We start from the raw sequence: 23489 nt of genomic DNA on the forward strand, positions 1-23489 counted from the left end.
GCCGCCAACCCCTCTCCCTGCGCTCCGACCGAAGCCCAAGTCTCAGCTTCCAGCCCCGCCCGCCCCGGCGGCTGAGCAGACAAGCCTCTCGGGCTGGTGAGTGCCTGTCGGCACCGATGCTCTGTGCGGGAATCTCTCCACTTTGCCCTCTGCACCCCTGTTGCTGCGCTCTCCTCCGCTACTCCAAAGCTTCCCCCTCCGCCACCCGCTGTCTCCGCCTGCGAAGGGGCTTCCTAGTGTGTGGAAACCATTCCTCCTTCACGGCTCCCGCCCACTGGTGCAGGTCCCATCCCTATCCTTTTGTCTCTGTTTATTCTTTTTTCTTTTGCCCTACCCATGTATGTGGGGAGTTTCTTGCCTTTTGGGAGGTCTGAGGTCTTCTGTCAGTGTTCAGTAGGTGTTCTGTAGGAGTTGTTCCACGTGTAGATGAATTTCTGATGAATCTGTGGGGAGGAAGGTGATCTCCGCGTCTCACTCTTCCGCCATCTTACCCCGGGTGGTCTTTATTATAACTTCTATCTTTATTTTTATCCTCTGTTTAGTAAGATATTCTGAAATATTCTTTTATTTCTTTATAAAATGATTTCTTATAATTGTTTGAATAACTTATGATAACTGATTTAAAGTTTTTTCCTGAGAAGCCCAATGTGCTTCCTCAGGGGAGTTTCTATCAGCTCTTTCTTTTTTCCTGTGTACGGGCCATACTTTCTTGTTTTTTGGGGGTTTCGTTTTGTTTTTCTCAGTGTCTTTGTCTTAGTCATCTCAGGCTGCTATAACTAAGTACCATAAGCTGGGTGACTTATAAACAACAGATATTTATTTCTCACAGTTCTAGAGGCTGGAAATCTAAGATCAGTGTTCCAGCATGAACAGGTTCTGATGAGAGCCCTCTTCTGGGTTGCAGACTGCTGAATTCTTGTTGAATCTTCACATGGTAGAGAGCAGAGAGAGGAACCAAGCTCTCTGATGACTCTTATAAGGGCACTAATCCCATTCCTGAGGGTTCCACTCTGAGGACCCCATCTAATCCTAATTACTACTCAGACATCCCCATCTCCTTTTATCATCACACTGAGGTGTAGGGATTCAAGATACGAATTTTGGGGGGACACAAATGTTCAGTCCATTACAGTCTTATAATTTTTTTGTTGAAATTTAGACATTTAAAATGATATTATGTGACAACTCTGAAAATCATTCAACCCCTCCCCACCCAGTGTTTGCTGTTGTTGCTATTTGTTTGTTTAGTGATGTTCCTGGACCAATTCTGTCAATTTTGAATTCTTTGTCATATAAAGCCACTGAAGTCTCTGTCCAGTTAGCATAGTGGCCCACTAATGATTGGAGAGTTTTTCTTGAATGTCTTGAATCAAGAACTCTACCAACCTTTACCAAGGCGCTGTGTGTGTGTGTGTGTGTGTGTGTTGGGTCACTCCTTCAGTGCTCAGGTGGGCAGTTTGCAACTCGGCCTTCAACTTCGCTTCCTGCTTATGCAGAGCCTCAAGATCAGTCATAAGTGAGAGATTAGTGACTTCTCAGGCCCTCACTTTCCTTGGCATAGGCATAGCCCTGCACGTGTACCTTACCTTCTAGAGTCCCAGGAATATGTCTGAACATTTCAAAGCCCCCTATGGATATCTCATTCCCTATTTTTCTTTCTTTTTAAAAAAAAAATGTGGTAAGAATACAACATGAGATCTACCCTCTTAACAAACTTTTAAGTGTACAATACAGTATTGTTAACTATAGGCATAATGTTGTACAGCAGATCAACTTTATAACCATTGAATAGTAACTCCCCATTTTCCCCTTTCCCCTGGCAACAACCATTATACTCTTGGCTTTGATATTTGTGATTTCAATTCTTTTGGATAAATACTCAAAAGTGGGATTGCTTTATCATATGGTATTTCTATTTTTAATCTTTTGTGGAACCTTCATACTGTTTTCCATAGCAGTCATACTATTTTACATTCCCACCCAAAGTGTACAAAGGTTCCAGTTTTCCAGATCCTCACCAACGCTTGTTATCTCTTATCTTTTTGATAATAACCATCCTTACAGGTGTGAGATGGTATCTCATTGTGGTTTTGATTTGCATTTCCCTGATGATTAGTGATGTTGAGCACCTTTTCATATACCTATCGGCCATTCATATATCTTCTGTGAAGAAGTGTCTATTCAAATACTTTGCCCATTTTTTAATCAGGTTTTATTTTTATGCCATTGAGTTGTAGGTGTTTCCTATATGTTTTGGACATTAACCTCTTATCCGATATGTGGTTTGCAAATACAGTTGACGCTTGAACAACACAGGGCTTAGGGGCCCTGACCCTCCGAGAAGTCAAAAATCCATGTTTAACTTTATATTCAGCCCTCCATATCCATGATTCCACATCTACAGATTCAACCAACCACAGATCTTGTAGTACTATAGTATGTATTTAGTAAAAAAAAAATCTGCATTAAGTGAACCTGTGCAGTTCAAACTGGTGTTGTTAAAGAGTCAACTGTATTTTCTCCCATTCTATAAGTTGCCTTTTTACTCTCTTAATTTTTTCTTTTGCTATGCTAAAGCTTTTTAGTTTGACGTAGTCCCACTTCTCTGTTTTTGCTTTCGTTACCTATGTTTTGGAGGTTATATCCAATAAATCATTGCCAATACCAATGTCAAGAGGCTTTTCCCCTGTGTTTTCATCTAGGAGTTTTAGAGTTTCAGGTCTTATTTTTAAGTCTTTAATCCATTTTGAATTGAGTTTTGTGAATGGCATAAGATAAGGATCCAGTTTCACTTTTTTGCACAAGGATATCCACTTTTCACCATTTGTTGAAGGGACTATCCTTTCCCCATTGTGTATTCCTGGCACCCTTGTCAAAGATCAGTTGACCATACATGTGCAGTTTATTTCTGGGCTGTCTATTCTTTTCCAGTGGTTCATACATCTGTCTTTAAGCCAGTGCCATACTGTTTTAGTTGCTATAGCTTTGTAGTATATTTTGAAAGCAGGAAGTGTGATTTTTTTTGTCAGCCTCTTGTTAGCTCCAACTGATAATGCCATCTCAAGCAGCTGAAGTGTTAAACAAGCCCCACTGATTGGTTTTGACCTGATCTAGGGATGCTCTGTTCCACAGAGTGAGATATGAACCAAGTCAAAGACAAACCCTCAGAGTGTAGCTTTTCATTGAGGTGCTAGGAAAGTCACACAGTGACAGTTCTCTGAGGATGGCGCTTTTGGGGAGCACCAGAACTGCTCTGCTTCCTCTAGTGTCAGTTAGGCTGCTGTTTTTCACAACTGTCATAGTGGCTACTGAAAAACTGGAGAGAGGGAAATGGGATTATGGAAGTTAAAGTGCCACAAATCTTACTATTCTGACTGCTACTCAGCTGTTTTTCTTGAATAACTGTTCCTCATATTGTTGCAAGCCTTTACTTAATTTCCAGACTTATCAAAAGTTTGATTTTGACAACTTTTGCCGGTGTTCTTTTTGCTTTTATGGAACAGCAGATTTTCAGAGGTCCTTACTCCAACATTCCAGAATTGCTTTCTCTCCATTTTACTTTTATCCTATCTATATTGTTATATTTGAAAGTGAGTTTCATATTTTGAAAAAAATTGAGTTTCTTAAAGAATGTAGGTGGGTCCTTTTCTTTCTCTCTCTTTTTTTTTTTTTTTTTTTTTTTTTTTTTTTTTTTTGCGGTACACGGGCCTCTCACTGCTGTGGCCTCTCCCGTTGCGGAGCACAGGCTCCAGACGCACAGGCTCAGCAGCCATGGCTCACGGGCCCAGCCGCTCCGCAGCATGTGGGATCTTCACGGACCGGGGCACGAACCCGTGTCCCCTGCATGGGCAGGCGGACTCCCAACCACTGCGCCACCAGGGAAGCCCTTCCCTTCCTTATTGAGCTGTATTTTACATACCATAAAACTCATTTAAAATGTACAATTCAGTGGTTTGTAGTAAATTTAACAGAGTTGTTCAACCATTACCACAGTCTAATTTTAGAACATTTTCATCACCCCAGAGATTGTTCTCAGTCACTGTTTCTACTTCCAGCCCAGGCAGTCACTGGTCTGCTGTCTGTCCCTATGGATTTGCCTATTCTGGACATTTCATATAAATGGAATCATATAATATATGGCCTTCTTTAACTTAACACAATGTTTTAATTATGTCTAGAACTAGTACTTTTCCCAGTACTGAGGGATTTCCCAGTACCGATGGACTTTGTGTGTAAGCTGAAGACATCTTCAACAGTCAGCTAAGCAGTTGATAACTCCATTGTAGCCTTTACTCCCTGCTTGCGCAGAAACTCAATATTAGTCAGTGGTGAGAGCTTACGGATTTTTCAGGTCTTTCCTGAGCACACACAAAGCTCTGGCCATGTGGACAATCCTGTGCACATGTATGGCCTTCTAGATTCCTAGAAATATGTTGGAGCTTTTCAGAGCCCCCTAAGGACATTTTATTCCCTAGGATTTCCTTCTAAGCTTTTTGGTTAACCTATTGTTTGTCTCAGCTACACCACCTCAGCTAGCCAGAAAATCCAACAACTGCCTCTGATTGTGTTTGACAGAAGTTCTCGGGTAAAAGGCTGTTACCACTGGATGAATTTTGAGCTGGGTCAGATAAAGAGAATGTTGCTTGTGTGATCTTCCAGGGAACCACTAGACAGATCAAGTAATTGACAGTTCTCTGGGAATGGGGCTTTAAAGGAACTCAAACTCTGTTCTTTCTTCTTCAGTGGTTGCCAGGCTGCCGGTTTCACTGTGATTTGGGGTTGTTGGTTTTCAAGGTTACTACTGACATGAGAGAAAGGGATGAGATAAAAGCCAAGTTAAAATGCCACAAAACTTATTATTCTTACTGATATTCAGCTATTTTTTTCAATAAATGTTTCCAAGATTGGTTAATTTTCAGAGTTCTGAAAAAGTTGATTCTGACATTTCTGCCAGTGTTCTCATTGCTTTTATGGCAAGAGAAATTTAAGAGGTTTTTTTTTTGGCTGTGCTGGGTCTTTGTTGCTGCGTGCGTGCTTTCTCTAGTTGCAGCAAGGGGGGGCTACTGTTCGTTGCAGTGTGCGGGCTTCTTATTTCAATGGCTTCTCTTATTGTGGAGCACGGGCTGTAGGTGCATGGGCTTCAGTAGTTGTGGCTCGTGGGCTTTAGAGCACAGGCTCAGTAGTTGTGGCACACGGGCTTAGTTGCTTTGCGGCATGTGGAATCTTCCCGGACCAGGGCTTGAACCCATGTCCCCTGCATTGGCAGGCGGATTCTTAACCACTGCGCCACCAGGGAAGCCCCAAGAGGTTCTTAACTCTGTCATTTTCACTGACGTCCCTTTTCTTGACAGCATTTTCTGAAGCTTGAGAGTTTGTGATTTTGGTGAAGTCTAATTTTTTTTTATGACTTCTGCTTTTGGTCTTGTAACTAAGATTTCTTTCTAACCCAATATCACAAAGATTTTCCTCATATGTGTTCTTCTAGAAGATTTATAGTTTTAGCTCCTCATACATTTAGGTCTATGAACTATTTTGAATTAATTTCTGAATTACACATATGATGTAAGGTTAAGGTTACATTAATCTCTTTGCATATGGATATCCAATAGTCCTGCTGCTTTTCATTGAAGAGATGATCCTTTCCCAATTAAACTGTCTTGGTACTTTTTTTTAGAAAATCAATTAACCATAAATGTATGTGTTTTTAAACTTTTTCTCTTTATTCTTCTACTTGTTTTTTACCCTGTTTACTTTTCAGCAATTTGATTATGCTGTGTCTGGGCATGAGTTCTTTGTTATTTCAAATTCTAAGTTTCTTACCTATTTCAACTGCTGCTTTGTAGTTTTCGTTGTCTTCATGTACTCCATGCAGTCTCTCTAGGTTTTATAGCTGTATTCAGTGGGAGAGGCAAAAGTGTACTTACTTAATCTTACCTGGAAACAGAATTCCTAATAGGGGGCTTATTTGTGCTACTCCTTATGTTAAGCATTTTGCACATTAACTCATTTCAGGCTTAGCCCTATAAGGTGGTGGCTGTATTACAGATAATGAAATTGAGCTTCTGAGGAGATAAGTGACTTTCTCAAGGTCAGTTGTTAAATGACCATGCTAGGACTTAAATCTAGGTCTGTTCTTACATAAAAGTCTATGATCTTGATCATGGCATTTATATATGTGGTTTGAAAAGATTTTTTGCTTTTTTAAGTGTGATTTTACTATATCTTGAGATAACTTTGTGTGTGTGTGGGTGTGGGTGTGGGTGTGGGTGTGTAATACATATCCCATTTTCTAAACTTAAATCAGTGGGAAAACAACATATATTATCTCTGGAAATATACTTCCTCTGAAATCTTAAACTCCAGTGTACTACTTTTAACCACAACCTTTCTCTTATCCTTCTGACTCTCACAACTCTCTTACACTCATTTTACCATTTCTTCAACCCTGTTGAAATCTCCAGTTCCCTGACCTTTTAATTTTTTCCCAATCTGTCATCCCCTTCCTGTCTCCTCTTCCTTACACATCTCACTTAGACTCCATCATCCATTATTTACCCAAGTTCTTGCCACTGAATCATTCTCCTTGCTTCCTTGTCTGCGTATCATACCCACCCAGCAAATCCTCAACCCAGAATCAATCCAACTAATTGCCTTCTTTATTTATTCATGATGGCTTTTGAGCACTACTAGAGAAAAATAGTATAACTTTGTTGATTAGTGCCTCTACAAATTCCTCATTGCTGGTATTGTCTAGAGCCTTCTTCTTTCTTCAGCAATCTACCTCCTAGTCCCTGGTCAGCTATTTCATTCCTTATAAATGCTATTTTAGATCTTCATTACTATTTCCTATCCTACTGTTTCATTATTTTTAGCAGATAGTCTTCTCTCCTATTTCAAAGAAAACAGTGCCATCAATAAGAACCTTCATCCACTTTCTGCCTCACTTTCGCTAACTTGCGTATCTTAGCTATCATTTTCTTCAGTCTCAACTCAGTGCTAGGGACATCCTTTCTGCCTAAGGTTAATCTTTATTCCTTTGTGCTGGATCCTATGCCTCTTATCTCCCCAGGGACCTTAGTCAGTTATCCCCAGTATTACTTCTTTCCTTTCAAGATTTTAACATGATTTGTACCATTTGCCAGTGTCCATGGTGTATGTACTCCTACCATGAACTATCTTTAAAAAATGATAAAAACAAAAAATGCCCTTCAATTGTTTTGCTACTTGAGCAAACAGTACGTTTAGATTCTCTGCCTTCACTATATACCATAACAAGTAGCAGTTGGTTTAAAAATGAATATAAAAATTGAAGCCCTAAAAAAGATAAGATTAAACTACATATGTTAATATTTTTGATATCCAAATGGGAATATATTTTTCCAATATTTAATGAAAAATTTTAAACACAGAAAAGTTGAAAGAATTTTATCACAAACACCCAGTGATAACTGACTAGATTATAACATTAATATTTTACTTATTTATCACACTTGTCTATCCCTTTATCCATCTATCAAACCATCTTACTTTATTGATGTATTTTAAATAGATTGCCAATGTAAATATATGTCCCCCTAAATATGTTAGTATACATATTGTTGACTAGAATTGCATATTTACATTTTTTTCTTTTGATATAAAATTTCCATGCAATGAAATGCACACATCTTAAGTATTCATTTGCTGACTTTTAACCAATGTATACATCTTTGTAGTGATGTGTTGGTAAATGTTTTAACAGCTAGCTCTCCAGAAAAAAGAGACTCTGATATGTATCATTTGCCAGTTTTCATGATGTACACATTCCCACCATGGCCAATTTCAAGCTACCAATGTGTTATCACTGAACATGGAGTCGGGAAGTGATGCACACAATCATTGGACCATGTTCAACACAACACTGCATTTGCGTAACCTAACCCTTATTAACACATAGAAGATTACCCTCACCCCAGAAAGTTCCGCCATACTTCTCAGTAATTCCCATCCCACTCTCCTAGAGGCAACCAGTGTTTTGATTTTTTTATGCTATAGATTAGTTTTGCCTGTTCTAGAACTTCAGATAACCAAAACCATACACTATATATTCTTTGTGTAAGGCTCCTTTAACTCAGCATAATGTTTTTGAGATTCATTGATATTGTGTGTATCAATAATTTTTCCTTCTCTCTATAAAATAAAATTTCTTGGAAGACTTTTCTAAAATCTATATTATTTTTCTAGTGCTGCCATAACAAATAACTACAAATCTAGTGGCTTAGAACAGAAATTGATCCTTTCACGGTAGCTAGAAGTCTGAAATCAAGTTGTTGTCAAGGCCATGTTCTTTCCGAAGGTTCTAGAGGAGGATAGTTCCTTGTCTCTTCTAGCTTCTGGTGATTGCCAGCATTCCTTGGTGTTGCAGATGCATCATTCCAGTCCCTGCCTCTGTCATTGCATGACAGTCTCCTTGTGTGTCTATGTTTCTGTGTCTTCACATAGCCTTCTTATTAAGGACACTAGTCTTTGAATTTAGGATCCATCCTAATGCAGTATGACCTCATCTTAACTAATTACGTCTGCCAACCCCCTATTTCCAAATAAAGTCACATATTGAGGTGCTGAATGGACATGAATTTTGAGGGTACAGTATTCAACCCAGTATAGTCAGCCCTCTGGCCTCCACAAATTCATATCTGTCTCACGTGCAAAATACATTCACCTCATCACAACATCCCCCAAAGTCTTAACCTATTTCAGCATCAAGTCTAAGTCCCAAATCTCATCTAAATATCAACTCAAAAAGTCCAAAATCTCATTATCTAAATCATCTAAATGAGGTGTAGGTGAGACTCTTGAGTATGTTCCATACTAAGGCAAAATTCCTTTCTGTCCAGAGACCTGTGAAACTAGACAAGTTGTCTGCTTCCAAAATACAATGATGAGACAAGCATAGGGTAGGCATTCCCATTCTGAAAGGGCAAAAAGGAAGGAATAAAGGGGTCACTGTTCTAAAGCGAGTTAGCAGCCCAGCAGGGCAAATTCCATTAGATTTCAAGACCTAAGAGTAATGCTCTGGCTTCAACGCTCTGTCCTCTGACGCCAGGGATAGCCTTGCTCTCTGGGTCCTCTGGGACAGCCCTACCATCTTAGCCTACCAGGGCAGCTGCAGCCCCACCCTCTCTGGCTTCTGCACTTGTGACTTCATTTTACCTTCCTTCATTTTACCCTGTCTCTGTCACTTTCACATCAGGCTGGCACTGTTTCTGCTGGTATAAAATCCTTAAAAACCGTGTCAGTCTCTTGTGTGTCAAGAGATCCACTCCGTTAGATATGAGGGGTCTTCACACATCCTTTCTGGATAACCCCTTGTCTATTCCTGGCTTCTGAGATGGTTGATTTGATCCATGTGTCACACACCTAATCTCTTCAGCGAAAGTTTGTCCAGCCACACCGTTGGCCCTTTTTCCAGAGCATGCTGTCTAGGTAGGCTGAGAATTCTCCAGATCATCAAGTGCTGATTCCTTTTTAAGCAAATATTTACTCAATTTAACTCTCTCCTCTCTCATTTTATTATAAGCATCAGTGAGAAACCAGGCTACATCTTTCACACTTTGCTTGGAAATCTTCTCAGCTAAATATCCAAGTTCATCATTTATAAGTTACACTTTCGACCCAACAGCAGAACTCAAATCAGCCAAGTTTCTGCCACTTTATGATAAAGATCACCTTTCTTCCAGTGTCTAATAACATCTTCATCATTTCCTTCTAAGGCCTCACCAGAAACACTTTTAATGTTCATATCTCTACCAGCATTTTGTTCATGATGATATATGTATTCTCTAAGATGATAGAAGCTTTCTCTACTGTCTTCTTTACTTCCTTCTGAGCACTCACCAGAACTACTATTAACATTCATATTTCTGGGAGGGGGAAAGGTAAGCTGGGACGAAGTAAGAGAGTGGCATGGACATATATACACTACCAAATGTAAAAGAGATAGCTAGTGGGAAGCAGTCACATAGCCCAGGGAAATCAGCTCGGTGCTTTGTGACCACCTAGAGGGGTGGGATAGGGAGAGTGGGAGGGAGAGGCAAGAGGGAGGAGATACGGGGACATATGTATACATATAGCTGATTCACTTTGTTCTAAAGCAGAAGCTAACACACCACTGTAAAGCAGTTATACTCCAATAAAGATGTTAAAAAAATCTCAAGAAAAAAACATTCATATTTCTACCAATGGTCTCTTCAAGGTAACTAGTCTTTTGCTAGCAAGCACCTCAAATTCTTCTAGCCTCTATCCATTACCCAATTCCAAAACCACTTCTACAGTTTTAGGTGTTAGTTAGTTTCCCAGGGCTGCTGTAACAAAAAAAAAAAAACACAAACTGGATGGCTTAAAGCAACAGAAATTTATTCTTTCACAGTTCTGGAGGCTAGTTCAAATCAAGGTGTTGACAAGGCTGTGAGGATAAATCTGTTCCATGCCTCTCTCCTAGCTTCTAGTGGTTGCTGGCAGTCCTTGGCTTATAGATGTTTCACTCCAGTCTCTGCTTCTATCATCATGTGATATTCTCCCTGTGTGTCTGTGTCTCTGTGTCTTCACATGGTCTTCTTAAAAGGACACCAGTCATTGGATTTAGGGCCCACTCTAATCCAGTATGACCTCGTCTTACCTAATTATATATGCAAATACTCTATTTCTAAATAAGATTACGTTCTGACGTCCTGGGTGAACATAAATTTGGAAGGGATAATGAAAAGGATCATGCAAAGAGTACTTAAAACATATGTTCAGTCAGATCAAAAAATAAAACATTGCCAATACTCCAAAAGTCGCCATATGCCCTTCAGAAATCACAATCCCTGTTAATTTTACTTACCCCTATGCTATAATCACACAATGCATTGTTACTATTATTATTTTGAACACTTATTGTTTAGATCAAATAAGAAAATGAAAAATAGTATTTTTTTTTTATGGTACGCGGGCCTCCCACTGTTGTGGCCCCTCCCGTTGCAGAGCACAGGCTCCGGACGCGCAGGCTCAGCAGCCATGGCTCACGGGCCCAGCCGCTCCGCGGTATGTGGGATCCTCCCAGACCGGGGCACGAACCCGTATCCCCTGCATCGGCAGGCGGACTCTCAACCACTGCGCCACCAGGGAAGCCCCGAAAAATAGTATTTGATTTTACCTCATATTATTCCTTATTTGATACTCTTCCTTTCTTTATGTAGATCTAAGTTTTGCCCCTATATTATATTCCTTCTCCTCAAAGAACTTCTTTTAACATTTCTTGCAGAGTAAGTTGTTTTTGTTTGTCTGAGAAAATCTTTATTTCTCCTACACTTTTGAGGGATAATTTTTGCTGGATATAGAATTCTACACACCACTATGTATAACAACAAGGATTTCCTGTATAGCACAGGGGACTATATTCAATATCTTGTAATAACCAATAATGAAAAAGAATCTGAAGCTATATACCTGAAACTAACACAATATTGTAAATCAACTATAGTTAAATAAAAAATTGTAACTATGAAAAAAGTGAAATCCCAACCCCCTGCCCATCAGATATAACCAGTGTCCAGACTTGTGATAGTAATTTCTATGTATTTCTTTGTATTTTTACCACCCATACATACAGCACTAAACCGTGTTCAGTTTTACCAGTTTTTAAGCACTATACCAATGAATTTTACAATATGTGAATTCTATTGGGTCTTTCTTTCTACTTAACATTATATTTGTGAGATTTATTCATATTGCAATGTGTAGCCATAGTTCATTCCTCATCATTGCAGTATAGTATTCCTTTATCTGAACATACCAACCTTTATCCATTCTACTGTGGTTGGACACGTGGGTTGTTTCCATTTGTGGGGGTATAAGTATCAGTGCTGCTACTGTGGTCATTCTCGTACATGTGTCCTGGGACACATGTGTAGGAGTTTCTCAGGGTCTAGGAGTGGAATTGAGGGGTGAAGAGTTCATATATCTTCAGCTTTAATAGATGTAAACTCTCTTTACATCTATTAAAGGGATTGTCCCAAGTTAAAATTCCACCACACATGTGTGAAGTTTCAGGTTGCTCCATATCCTTGTCCATGCTGCATATTGTCAGACTCTAATCTGATGGGTATTTGCTTATATTTCATTGTATTCTTTTTTCCCTTTCTTAATAATTAGCATTCATTTATATTGCTTTTTATTTTCTTAGTCTTTAGTAAAGTGTTATTTTCCATGCCTTCTATTTTTAAAATTTCAAACATGGAGAAAAATTGAAAGACTAGTACATCCATACCCCTCACCGACATTTAACAACTGTTGACATTTTGCCACATTTGCTTTACATCTCTTTTCATCTACATGAGAATGGTGTGTGTGTGTGTGGTTTATCACTAAACTGTTTGAAAGTAAGAGACATTAAGAAGTTTTACTCCTAAATACTTCATTATGTATCTCCTAAGAATACAAAATTTCTCCTATATTATCATAGTATTATATCACTCTTAAGATATTTAATATTATCACACTAATATTATCTAACATAGAGTTTGTAATTAGATTTCTCAATTTTAAATCCAGGATGCAATCAGGCATCACACATTGCATTTACTTTGCTTTAGAATAGTTCCGCTGACTCTGTGTGTGTGTGTGTGTGTGTGCATGCATGCGTGTGTGCACACACCTGCACATATCTTTCTGTCTGTGTGTCTATTTTCAGAACGTTGATATTTTTCAGGAGTCCAGGTCTGTGTTGTTTGTTTCATTGTGATTTTAATTTCATTTTCTTGATGAGGTTGGAAACCTTCTCAGACATTTATTGGCCATTTGGATAGCCTCCTTTGTGAAATGGCCATTCAATTCTTTTGCCCTTTTAGCAAATGTAGAAATGTCTGTTTCCTGCATGCATGTCTTTCCATCTGTTTTTATCTGTGTCCAGATGCAGTCTTGTTTCAGAGGTCACTCTAGGTATGCATCAAAGCAGTAGTTCAGCCCCAAAGCCCTGTGGTAGATATGGCAGATCTCAATGATAACTACTTACCTTCAGTACTGCTACAGAGAAGAGGGAGCTAGAAAAGTGTTTTGATTATATGTCATGAATAGTCTATCTCCAAACTTCATCTTTAATCTTACATGCATTTCTTATAAATTTTAAAAAGTTCTTTATCATTGTGGATACTTGCTCTTTGTTGGTTATATGTGTTGAAATTGTCTATTCCCATTCTTTGGCTTATCATTTCACTGCCTTTATGGTTTCTTTTTATGAATAAAAGTTCTTCATTTTTATGTAATAAAGTTTATTAATTTTTCCTTTCTCCTTAGTGCATTTTGTACTTTGATTAATAAATCCTTCCCTACATGAACTCAGGAAAATACTGTCCTTTATTCTAAAAGCTTTATGATTTTTTTTCCTTTTACATTTAAGTCATTAAATTGATTGATTTATGTGTATAATATGAAGTAAGGATTCCAGTTTCTTTTTTTCATATAGATAACCGTCTATCCCAATACCATATATTAAAAATGTTGTCCCCGCACTGTTATTGTATGTCTAGCTCTGTCATATATCAGGTATTCATATATACATGGGTGTTCTTCTGGGTACTTTCATTCCTTTGATCATTTTAGCTATTTCAAAATCAATATCACTACAATATCAGTATTAATGTCTTGATACCTGGTACAGCAGAAGAACAATTCCTTCCACCTTGTTCTTCTTCTAAAGAGTTTTATCTACTTTTGGCACTTTGCTTTTCCAAATTTTAGAATCAGCTTGTCAAGTTCTATATACACATACACACACACACAAACATATACTCTCTCTCTCATGTGATTTTGATTGAGATTCCATCAAGGAAATCAGTTAAGGACAATTGACTTATTTATAGTATGAATCTTCAAATCTTGGAATGTAAATATGGTATATATTTTCATTCATTTAATCTTTAATGTATATTTTCTGTTTTCTAGTCTAACATTTTGTGAAACTGAATAGGTTTTTTTCTTAATTTTTAAACAGCTTTATTAGGTATATAATTTACATATAATGAAATTCACCTATTGTGTTCAATTAGGTGCATTATACTAAATTTATTGAATTGTGCAATCATTACTACTTCCAATTTTAGGACTTTTCCATGACTCTGCAAATTCCCTTGAACCCGTTTATGGTAAATAACTCCCATGTCTACCCCAAACCTTTGTCTCTACAAATTTGTCATTTCTGGATATTTCATATAAATAGAATCTTATAATATATGATCTTTGAAGTTTTGCTTCTTTCAGGTAGCATGATGTTTTTGAAGTTTGCTCATGTTGTAGCATGTATCAGCAATTCATTCCTTTTTGTTGCTAAATAGTTTAACGTTGTATAGATGTACCACATTTTGTTTATCCCTTTACCACTTGATGACACTGGGTTGTTTCCACTTTGGGGCTATTATGAACAATGCTGTAAACATTCATGTCCAGGTTTTTGTGTGGATATGTTTTCATTTCTCTTGAGTGAATAGAATTTCCGGGTCATACAGTAACTCTATGTATAAACTTTTGAGGAACTGCCAAACTGTTTTCCAATGTTTCCAACTGTTTTCCAATGTTTCCAACTGTTTTCCAAGTAAAATAGATGCACCATTTTACTTTCTCATCAATGATGTATGAACGTTCCTACTTCTCTACATCCTTGCCAACACTTATTATTGCATATTTTATGCAATATTTATTATTATTATTGCATATTTTTGCATATTCATTATTGCATATTTTTATTTTTATTATTGCATATTTTTTATTCAGCTATTCTTGTGGGTGTGTACTGTTATCTGATTGTAGTTTTAATTTAAATTTCTGTAGTAACAAATAATCTTGATACTTTTTCAAGTGTTTATGAGCCATTCATATGTCTTTTTTTGATGAAATGTCTATTCAAATCTTTTACCCAGTTTTTGATTGGGTTGTTTGTTTTCTTAGTATTGAGTGGTAAGGGTTCTTTATGTATTCTGAATACAAGTCCTTTACAAGATATATGCTTTGCACTTATTTTCTTCCAGTCTGTTTCTTTTTGTTTTCTTAATGGTGTTTTTTGAAGCACAAAAGTTTTTAATTTTAATGAAGTTCAATTTATTAATTTGTTCTGTTATGACTTGTGCTTTTGGTATCATATCTAAGAAATCTTTGCTGAATTCAAGGTCAGAAAGATATTCTCCTATGTTTTCGTCTAGAATAGTTTTAGCCTTTACAATTACATTTATTATTCATTTTGAGTTAATTTTTGTGTGTGAGATAAAGAATCAAAATTCATATTTTTGTATGTGGATGTCCAATTGTCCCAGCATTGTTAATTGTAAAGATTATTATTTCCCTGTTGAATTATCTTGGCACTTTTGTAGAAAAATCAGTTGATCATAAATGTTAGTGTTTATTTCTGGACACTCATGTTGGTTCCATTGATCTATATGCCTATACTGTATATATGCCTATCCTTACGCTCTGAATCTCTTTACCTTTATAGTAAGTTTCAAAATCAGATAGTGTAACTCCTCCAATTTTGTTCCTTTTTCTCAAAATTGTTTTGGTTATTCTAGGTTCTTTGTATTTCCATGTAAAGTTTAGAAGCAGCTTGTCAATTTTTCTACAAAAAAAAGCCTGCTGGAATTTTATACAGATTGTGTTGAATCTGTAATTCAATTTGGGGAAATTGCTGTTTTAATAATATTGAATATTCTAATCCATGAATATGGAATGCATCTTCCTTTATTTTGATTTTCTATAATTTATTTCAGCAATGTTTTGAAGTTTTCAGATTATATATACTTCTTTTACTAAGTTCTAAATATTTTATTCATTTTTGAGGATATTATGAATAGAATTTTTCTTATTTGATTTTCTGATTGTTACATGTAAATATATAGGAATACAGTTGTATATCCCTCTTGTATTCTGTGACTAAACTCTTTTATTAGTTATAGTAGTTCAGTGCATACCTTAGGATTTTCTACATAGACAATCATGTTGCCTATGAATAAAGACAGTTATTTTTTCCTTTCCTATCTGGTTCCCAGTCTAAGGGAGAAAACATTCAGTTTTTAACCATTAACTATGATCTTACCTCTAGGGTTTTTGTGCATGCTCTTTAGCAGTATATTACTTTCTTATGGGTACTATAATTACCATAAGTTTAATGGCTTCAAGCAACACAGAATTTTTCTCTTACAGTTCTAGAGGTCAAAAGTCCTAAAATCAAGATGTCCACAGGGCTGCATTCCTTCTGGGGTTCTCTAGGAGAGCCTTTTCCAGCTTCTGGAATCCACCTGCATTGCTTGGTTAATGGCCCCTTCCTCACATCACTCCAACCTCTACTTCCATCCTACCTCTCCTACTGTTTCTGACTCTTCTTTCTCCTTCTTATAAGGACCCTTGTAAATTACATTGGGATCACCTGAATAATCAGTGACTTAATCACATCTGAAGAGTTCCTTTTACCATGAGACATTTTCACAGATCCCAGGGTGTAGGATGCAGACACCTTTGGTGCCTACCATGTGCACATTGAGGAGGTTCCCTTCTATCCTAGTTATTTGAGGATTTTTTGAAAATCATGAATGGGTGTTGGATTTTGTGTACTGCTTTTTCTGCACCTACTGTAGTGAGCATGTGGTTTAAAGTTTTAATCTGTTAACATGACATATTTTATTAATTGATTTTTAGATGTGAAAACAATCTTTCATTCCTGGGATAAATCCACTTATAAATGTATCATCACAATCATTTTTATATGTTGCTAGATTAAGCTTGCTAATATTTTGTTAAGGATTTTTGTGTCTGTTTTCATGAGGGATATTGGTCTGTGGTTTTCTTTGCTTGTGATGTCTTTCCTTAGCTTTGGTTTCAGTGTAATAATGACATAGTAGAATAAGTTGGAAAATATTCCCTCCTTTATTTTCTGAAAGTGTTTGTGCAGGATCGCTATTATTTCTTAAATATTTGATAGAATTCACAAATGAAACCATCTGGACCTGGACTTTTCTTTGTGAGCAGTTTGTTGATTATTAATTCAGCCTCTACTTATTATAGGTTTTTCAGCTGTTCTTCTTGAGACTGCTTTGTTAATTTATATCTTCCTTTGAATTTGTCCACTCATCTAAGCTTTCTCATTTGTTGGCCTAAAGTTATAATTAATGTTCCCTTTTAATCATTTCCATTTCTATAGGGTCAGTAATGATGCCTCCCTTTTAATTCTTGACTTTAGTCATTTTTGTCTTCTCTCTTATTTTCTTGGTCGGTCTAGCTAAGGGTTTGCCATATTGTTAATCTTTTCAAAGAACCAGCTTTTGGTTTCATTGATTTTTCTCTACTTTTAATGTTTTGTGTTGCACTGATTCCCTAATCATTATTATTTTCTTCCTTCTCCTTTGTGTTTAGTTTGCTCTTTTTCTAGTTTCCTACGTTGGAAGCTCAGATTATAGATTTGAAACCATTCTTTTCTGATATAGGTGTTTAAAGCTCTGTACATTGTTTTATCTGTATCCATAAATGTTATGTTGTGTTTTCATTTTCATTTAGTTCAGAATATTTTAAAATTTCCTATGGAAGTTCTTTGACCTATGGGTTATTTAGAAGTGTGTTGTTTAATTTCCAGATATTTATATTTTCCCAGGTTTCTTCTAGCAGTATATCTCTAATGTGATTCCATTATGGTCAGAGAAATACTTTGTATGTATTAAAGAAATACTTTGTATGATTTCAGACTTTAAAAATTTTTTGAAACATACTCCCACCTTGGAGCCCTCACTCCAATATCAGGATGATAGATTACTTCACTTTCTGTAAGGCTTCTCTCAAATGTCACCTTCTCAATGAGACCTACTCAGACCAACAGTAAAATTGCAACCAACATTACCACCACCTTCTAGCCCTTCCAGTTATCCCTTATGCTGCTGTATTTTTTCTTTTTCATAGCACTCATAACCTTCTAGCATACCATATAATTTACTTAGTTCTTTGAAGATAAGGATCTTTGTTTTATTAATGTGTCCCAAGAACCTAGAATACTACCTGGATCATAATAGTCACTGAATAAATATTTTTGAGTGTATACATTAGTATATTCATCCACTTGGTCATATGTAACCACAATTTGTTCACTTTTGTTGCAATATAGGATTTCATTATATAAACTTACTACAATTTTATAATTGATTCTTCTTAGGTGGATACTTATATTTTTGCTAGTTTCAGGCCTGTTATAAATAGTACTGATCTAAATATTCTTATTATTATATTCTGGTGCACTATGCCCAAATTATTCTAGGGTATATATGTAGGAGTGGAATTGATCGGTCATATTATGAGCATATATTCAGCGTTAGTAGGTAACGTCATGGTGATTTGCACTGTGGCTGCACATTCCTACCAGCAATGTATGGGGGCTCCATTTGCCCTACAGCCTCACTGACATGTGGTATTGGTATTCTTTTTTATTTTTTTCCAATATGGTATTCCCTTCTTAATTAGTATTTCCCTGAATTCTAACATTGAGCACTTTTGCGTATATTTATTAGCCAGTGTATTTCCTCTTTTGCAAGGCACATTTTTCTGTCTTTTGCCCATTTTCCTAATGATTGTGTTCTTTATCAGTTATTTGTATAGCAAATATCTTTTTCCATTCCGTGAGTTTTCTGTTTAGGATATTTTGATGAACAGAAGCTTTTAATTTTAATGTAGTTGAACTTGTTGATATATTCCTTAATGGTTAATGCTTTTTGGGTCTTAAGAAATCCTTCCATAAATATTCTTATACCCTGCTGGTGGAAATGCAGAATAGTACAATTCCTACAGAGTAGAATTTAGCAATGTATAGAAAAATTACGTACACATTTGCCTTTTATCTCAGCAATGCCACTTCTTGGAATCTATTTCAAAGATATACTGAGAAAATACAAAATCCTGTATGCAGAAGGCTGTTTGTCAGGGCATTATTCACAATAGCAGAAAAGACTGGAAGCAACACCAAGGTGCATCAGTAAGGGAGTAGTTGAATAAACTATTGTACATCCACACAATGAAGTACTATGCAGCTATAAGAAAGAAAGGGAAGAGTTCTATACATTAATATGGAATTATCACCAGGATATATTGCTAAGTGCAAAAAAGTAAGTTGTAGAACAGTGAAGTAAGTTACCTTTTACGTAGGAGAGGGGGTGTAATGAATTATATATCTATATACACACACATATATATGTGTGATATATATATATATATATACACACACACACAGACATATATATGTGTGGTGTGTTTGTGCCTATTTGCTTATATTTCAAAAAAAAAAAAACAATGGAACCATAAAGCCAAAACCTAATAAAATTATTACTTATGGAGAAGGAAAGGAGTGGGATGAAGGGGACAGAGGTGGAAGTGAGACTTCTGTGAAGGTACTGTATAACACAGTTTTCACTTTAGACCCATGTAAATGTTTCGCATAATTTAAAAATTTAATCAAAAGGGAAAAAAGATCAATCCTTAAAATTTATAAACAGCCTGAAGCAAATGAGCCTAACTATGAATAAAGTTGGTAGCATAACCATACAGAGAAAATAATTATTTAAAATGATTTCAAAACAGTATTTGTATATTCCTAATGGGATATATTTTAAGGTCAAAAGTAACTGCAAAGAATTATAAAACTGTATTAAGTAGTTGTTGATAGTCATATTAGTATTGTTGATAACCATGTTAGTATTGTTACTGACATTTAAAAGTTCTCTATACTGTAGGAAAAAGCTAATAATTTTGTTAATATCATTAAGAGCCAATATCTTAAGCACATGTGAAAAGAGATACAAGTCAAAAATCAAGGAGTTCGAGTTAAAACCTTGTAATCTTAAATTTGAAGTGGAAATACCAGTATGAATTTATGATTTATTTTTCGTAAAAATTTTCCTACCTTTGTTCACTGAAAAGGCCTAGAAGCAACAACAACTCAACATTTATGAACAGAACTAACAACGTATTGTGGTTTCTAAACACTATTTCCCACTAACAGGAGCCAGTGGTCCTTAGAGAAAATATTCCAGCTTTGAGTCAGGAATTATACAAGATGAGCTTAAGACATCTTGCTGTGCCAGAAAACTGGAAAGCAATACAGGAGCCAATTTTAAGGGACTTTCACTAGTCCTGAGTGGGATAATTTGACCACTAAAAAGAATGACTATATTTAATTGAAACACATCAAATATATGAAAATACAGGTCTCACAATTATACTAAAAATAATCATTTTTAACACTTTTAAAGTACCAACTCATTACTTTTATAGTTGGTAAATAATGGGAAGCAAATCAAGCATTTATCCTGCTTTTGCTGTATGAACTGTATGTAGGGAAACCACATAGTTGATGACGGTAAGTCCATTATAGAATTCCAGATAATAAATACAGAAGAAATAATAGAAATAATAAGGACAAAATAAATAATAGAATTAGGGGAGCCCCATTTTACAACTCTTAATAAATTAATGGATTTAGACAATGGTCATCAATAGATGCAAAACCCCTTAGGTGAAATGTGAACGGAAAAACTTCATAATGGAAAGATCAGACTAATACCACCTGAATCCACTGATCAATTTTAGCATCACTAAAAAGGGGACCACTAAACATTATGTGCCTTATGACATGATGTAATAGGAAATACACATCTATATAATATATGGAGGACTCTTGCCTAAAAATATTGAACCCAAATCTAAATCAGCACTATCCAATGCAACTTTCTACAATGATGTAAATGGTCTTTATTCTGCCCAGTATGGTGTCCACTAGCCACATGTGCTTGTTGAGCATTTGATATTCCCAATTTAACAGAGGAACTGACATTTTAAAAATTAATTTAAATAGACTCAGGTGGCTAGTGGCCACATTGAAAGCATAGCTCTAGATTTAACTGCCAGTTTGTAAGAAATAGAGGGGATTGAGGAACAAGTTAAATAATATCATGAGGAACAGCCAGTCAAATTCATTTGTTCTATGAACAAATGATGTGGTTTCTCTAATAAATCAATGGGATGGGGGAAGAAACAGATTGGAGGGGTGGGAAAGAAGGGGAACTGTTTATTTGTTTTTTTTAATGAGGCTTAAAAGATATAACAGCCAATGGCTGGTTTAGATCCTGAACCAAGTGTAAAAAGATATCTTTGAGAAAATCAGGGCCATTTGAATATGAACTCAGTAGTAGGTAATGCTAAGGAATTATTATTAATTTTGTGAAGTGTGATAATGCCATACTAGTTACATTTTTCAAATGTCTTTATCAGTTAGATGCATGTACTTGCATGACCCTGAGAGTGAGCACCTCAAATTTTGTACCCCAGGTGCCTCACTTGCCTTACCATAAACCCGGCCTTGCCCAAGATGCACTGTAATAACATAGCTATATATTATTGTCATTTTTCACAGGTTGTAAACACCTGCCCCAGCAGAGTTTCATTATCTGAGATTCAAATTTTAATTTTTATTAATTTGTCAAAGGTTGTATTGGTAGGCTTTGTAGAACTTCCCTATCTCTTTGTCTTGATCCAGATGAACCCCAAAAGAAGAACAAAGGTGATCCCATGAACAACCTGGAAAATTTTTACCAAGAGATGATAATGAAAAAACGTCTTGAAGAGTTCCAACTAATGAGAGGTGAACCCTTTGCTTCCCACTCACTGGTCTCAGCTACATCAGTGGGAGATAGTGGCACAGCTGAGAACCCGTCATTACTCCAGGACAAGGGAAAACAGGCAGCACAGGGTAAAGGTCCCAGTCTCCATGTGGCAAAAGTTATTGATAATTCACCTGAGCAGTGTTGGACGGGGCCTAAGAAGCTGACGCAGCCAATAGAATTTGTCCCAGAAGATGAGATCCAGAGAAATCGTTTGTCAGAGGAAGAGATCCGAAAAATTCCTATGTTTTCTTCATATAATCCAGGGGATCCAAACAAGGTATAGGCCAAACCAAGAAAACAAAATGGGTTGTTTTCATTTTTATTTACTTCTACCTAAAGTAATACTTTTATATTAGCTTTTATTATACCAAAGAATCATGACATAGGCACAGTGATTGTGTTTTTCCTTGACCTTGACTATTCATCCTCTGCTATATAAGTAGCTCTGACTATATAAGTAACATATTTCCTATGATGTTCTTTGTGGTTTTCTAATGTCTTAAGCTACCCTTAGAATTTTAAAGAAATCTTGATCAGTCCATACCCACTAGAAACCCTCAACGGAAAAAAAGTAACCTCTAATTTCCTAGGCTACTAATAAATCAAGTAGTATTCATAGTACCACCATATCTGGTAGCCATGGTGCCTGGTTGTGAGTAGGGTTTAGTATTACCACATGAGTTTTCTCTTCAGAATGCTCCACCTGGCTTTTATATGACATATGACTTAAGTTGCTGATAGCTAAGCAGCAAAGTGAAAGCACAGGGCCTCTAAGCCTTGAGGAATTGGCAAATATCTAAGAAAAGTTGTAAATAATCCTTGTTTTGTTGATCAGATCATTATTTCACATTCATGGTATATGTTACATACAGAATTGAAAATTTCATTATCATGTCACTCAAAGAAGCAACACAAGCCCCTGGAGTATATACTTGATTGCGTCTAATTTAAAAAACGAAACCAAAAAAATAATGTTAGCTTCTGGCTGTCCCTGAATTTTTAAAAAGGCATCGTAGGTAAGGAATATTAAAGCAGTTTCCATTGAATGATTGCATTTCTAATATATTCTTGATGTTCAAGGGTAGCTTGATTTTTATTTATTTTTTATTATGAAATATTATTCATTACAAAAAGTTACAGAGAATAATATAGCAAAATCCTTTGTACCCAGCCAGCCATCTTTATCAATTCTTGCCGTTTTTTTTCTTGACCATGCCACTCAGCTTGTGGGATTTTAGCTCCCTGACCAGGGATTGAACCCAGGCCCTTGGCAGTTGAGAGCACAGAGTCCTAACCACTGGATCGCCAGGGAATTCTCTATCAATTCTTAACAGTTTCCATATTTGCCTAATTAAAAAAAATAAGGCCTTATAGAGACGCCTGAAGACTTTCATGTATCCCTCACCAATCCCATTCCTCTTTCTCCTTTCCAGTGGTAACCACGATCCTGTATTTGCTATTTGTCATTCCCATCTGTGTTTTTATATTTTTACTATATATCTATATATTCATAAACAACATATAGTTTTACATATTTTTAAAATATATAGATGATACCATACTCTACATACCCTTCTACAACTTGCTTTTTTTGACTCAATATACAAGTTTTTGAAATTTATTTCTAAAGATATAAGGAACTATGTACTATTCCATTGTAGAAAGATACTATAATTCATTTATCCATTCTCCTGAAGATTTTTTCTTTTCATTTTTTTCTGTTATAGACAGTTCTGCAGCAAACATTATTGTACATATCTCCTGTTGCATATGTACAGGAGTTTCTCTAGGACA

General features: G+C 36.2%; 1 protein-coding gene across 5 annotated transcripts in view; it reads left to right on the forward strand.

Annotated features, from left to right (window-relative positions):
* Positions 1 to 23489, forward strand: part of RBM41 (RNA binding motif protein 41) — a 67765-nt gene that overhangs the window by 20103 nt on the left and 24173 nt on the right. For all 5 annotated transcript variants that reach the window (XM_060087109.1, XM_060087107.1, XM_060087110.1 and 2 more), the window contains one exon: positions 21569 to 21972. In XM_060087109.1, coding sequence (XP_059943092.1) covers positions 21569 to 21972 — 404 coding nt within the window. The remainder of the gene's footprint in view (positions 1 to 21568; positions 21973 to 23489) is intronic.

Source organism: Mesoplodon densirostris, chromosome X (genome assembly GCF_025265405.1).
Source record: "Mesoplodon densirostris isolate mMesDen1 chromosome X, mMesDen1 primary haplotype, whole genome shotgun sequence".
Classification (NCBI taxonomy): Eukaryota; Metazoa; Chordata; class Mammalia; order Artiodactyla; family Ziphiidae; genus Mesoplodon; species Mesoplodon densirostris.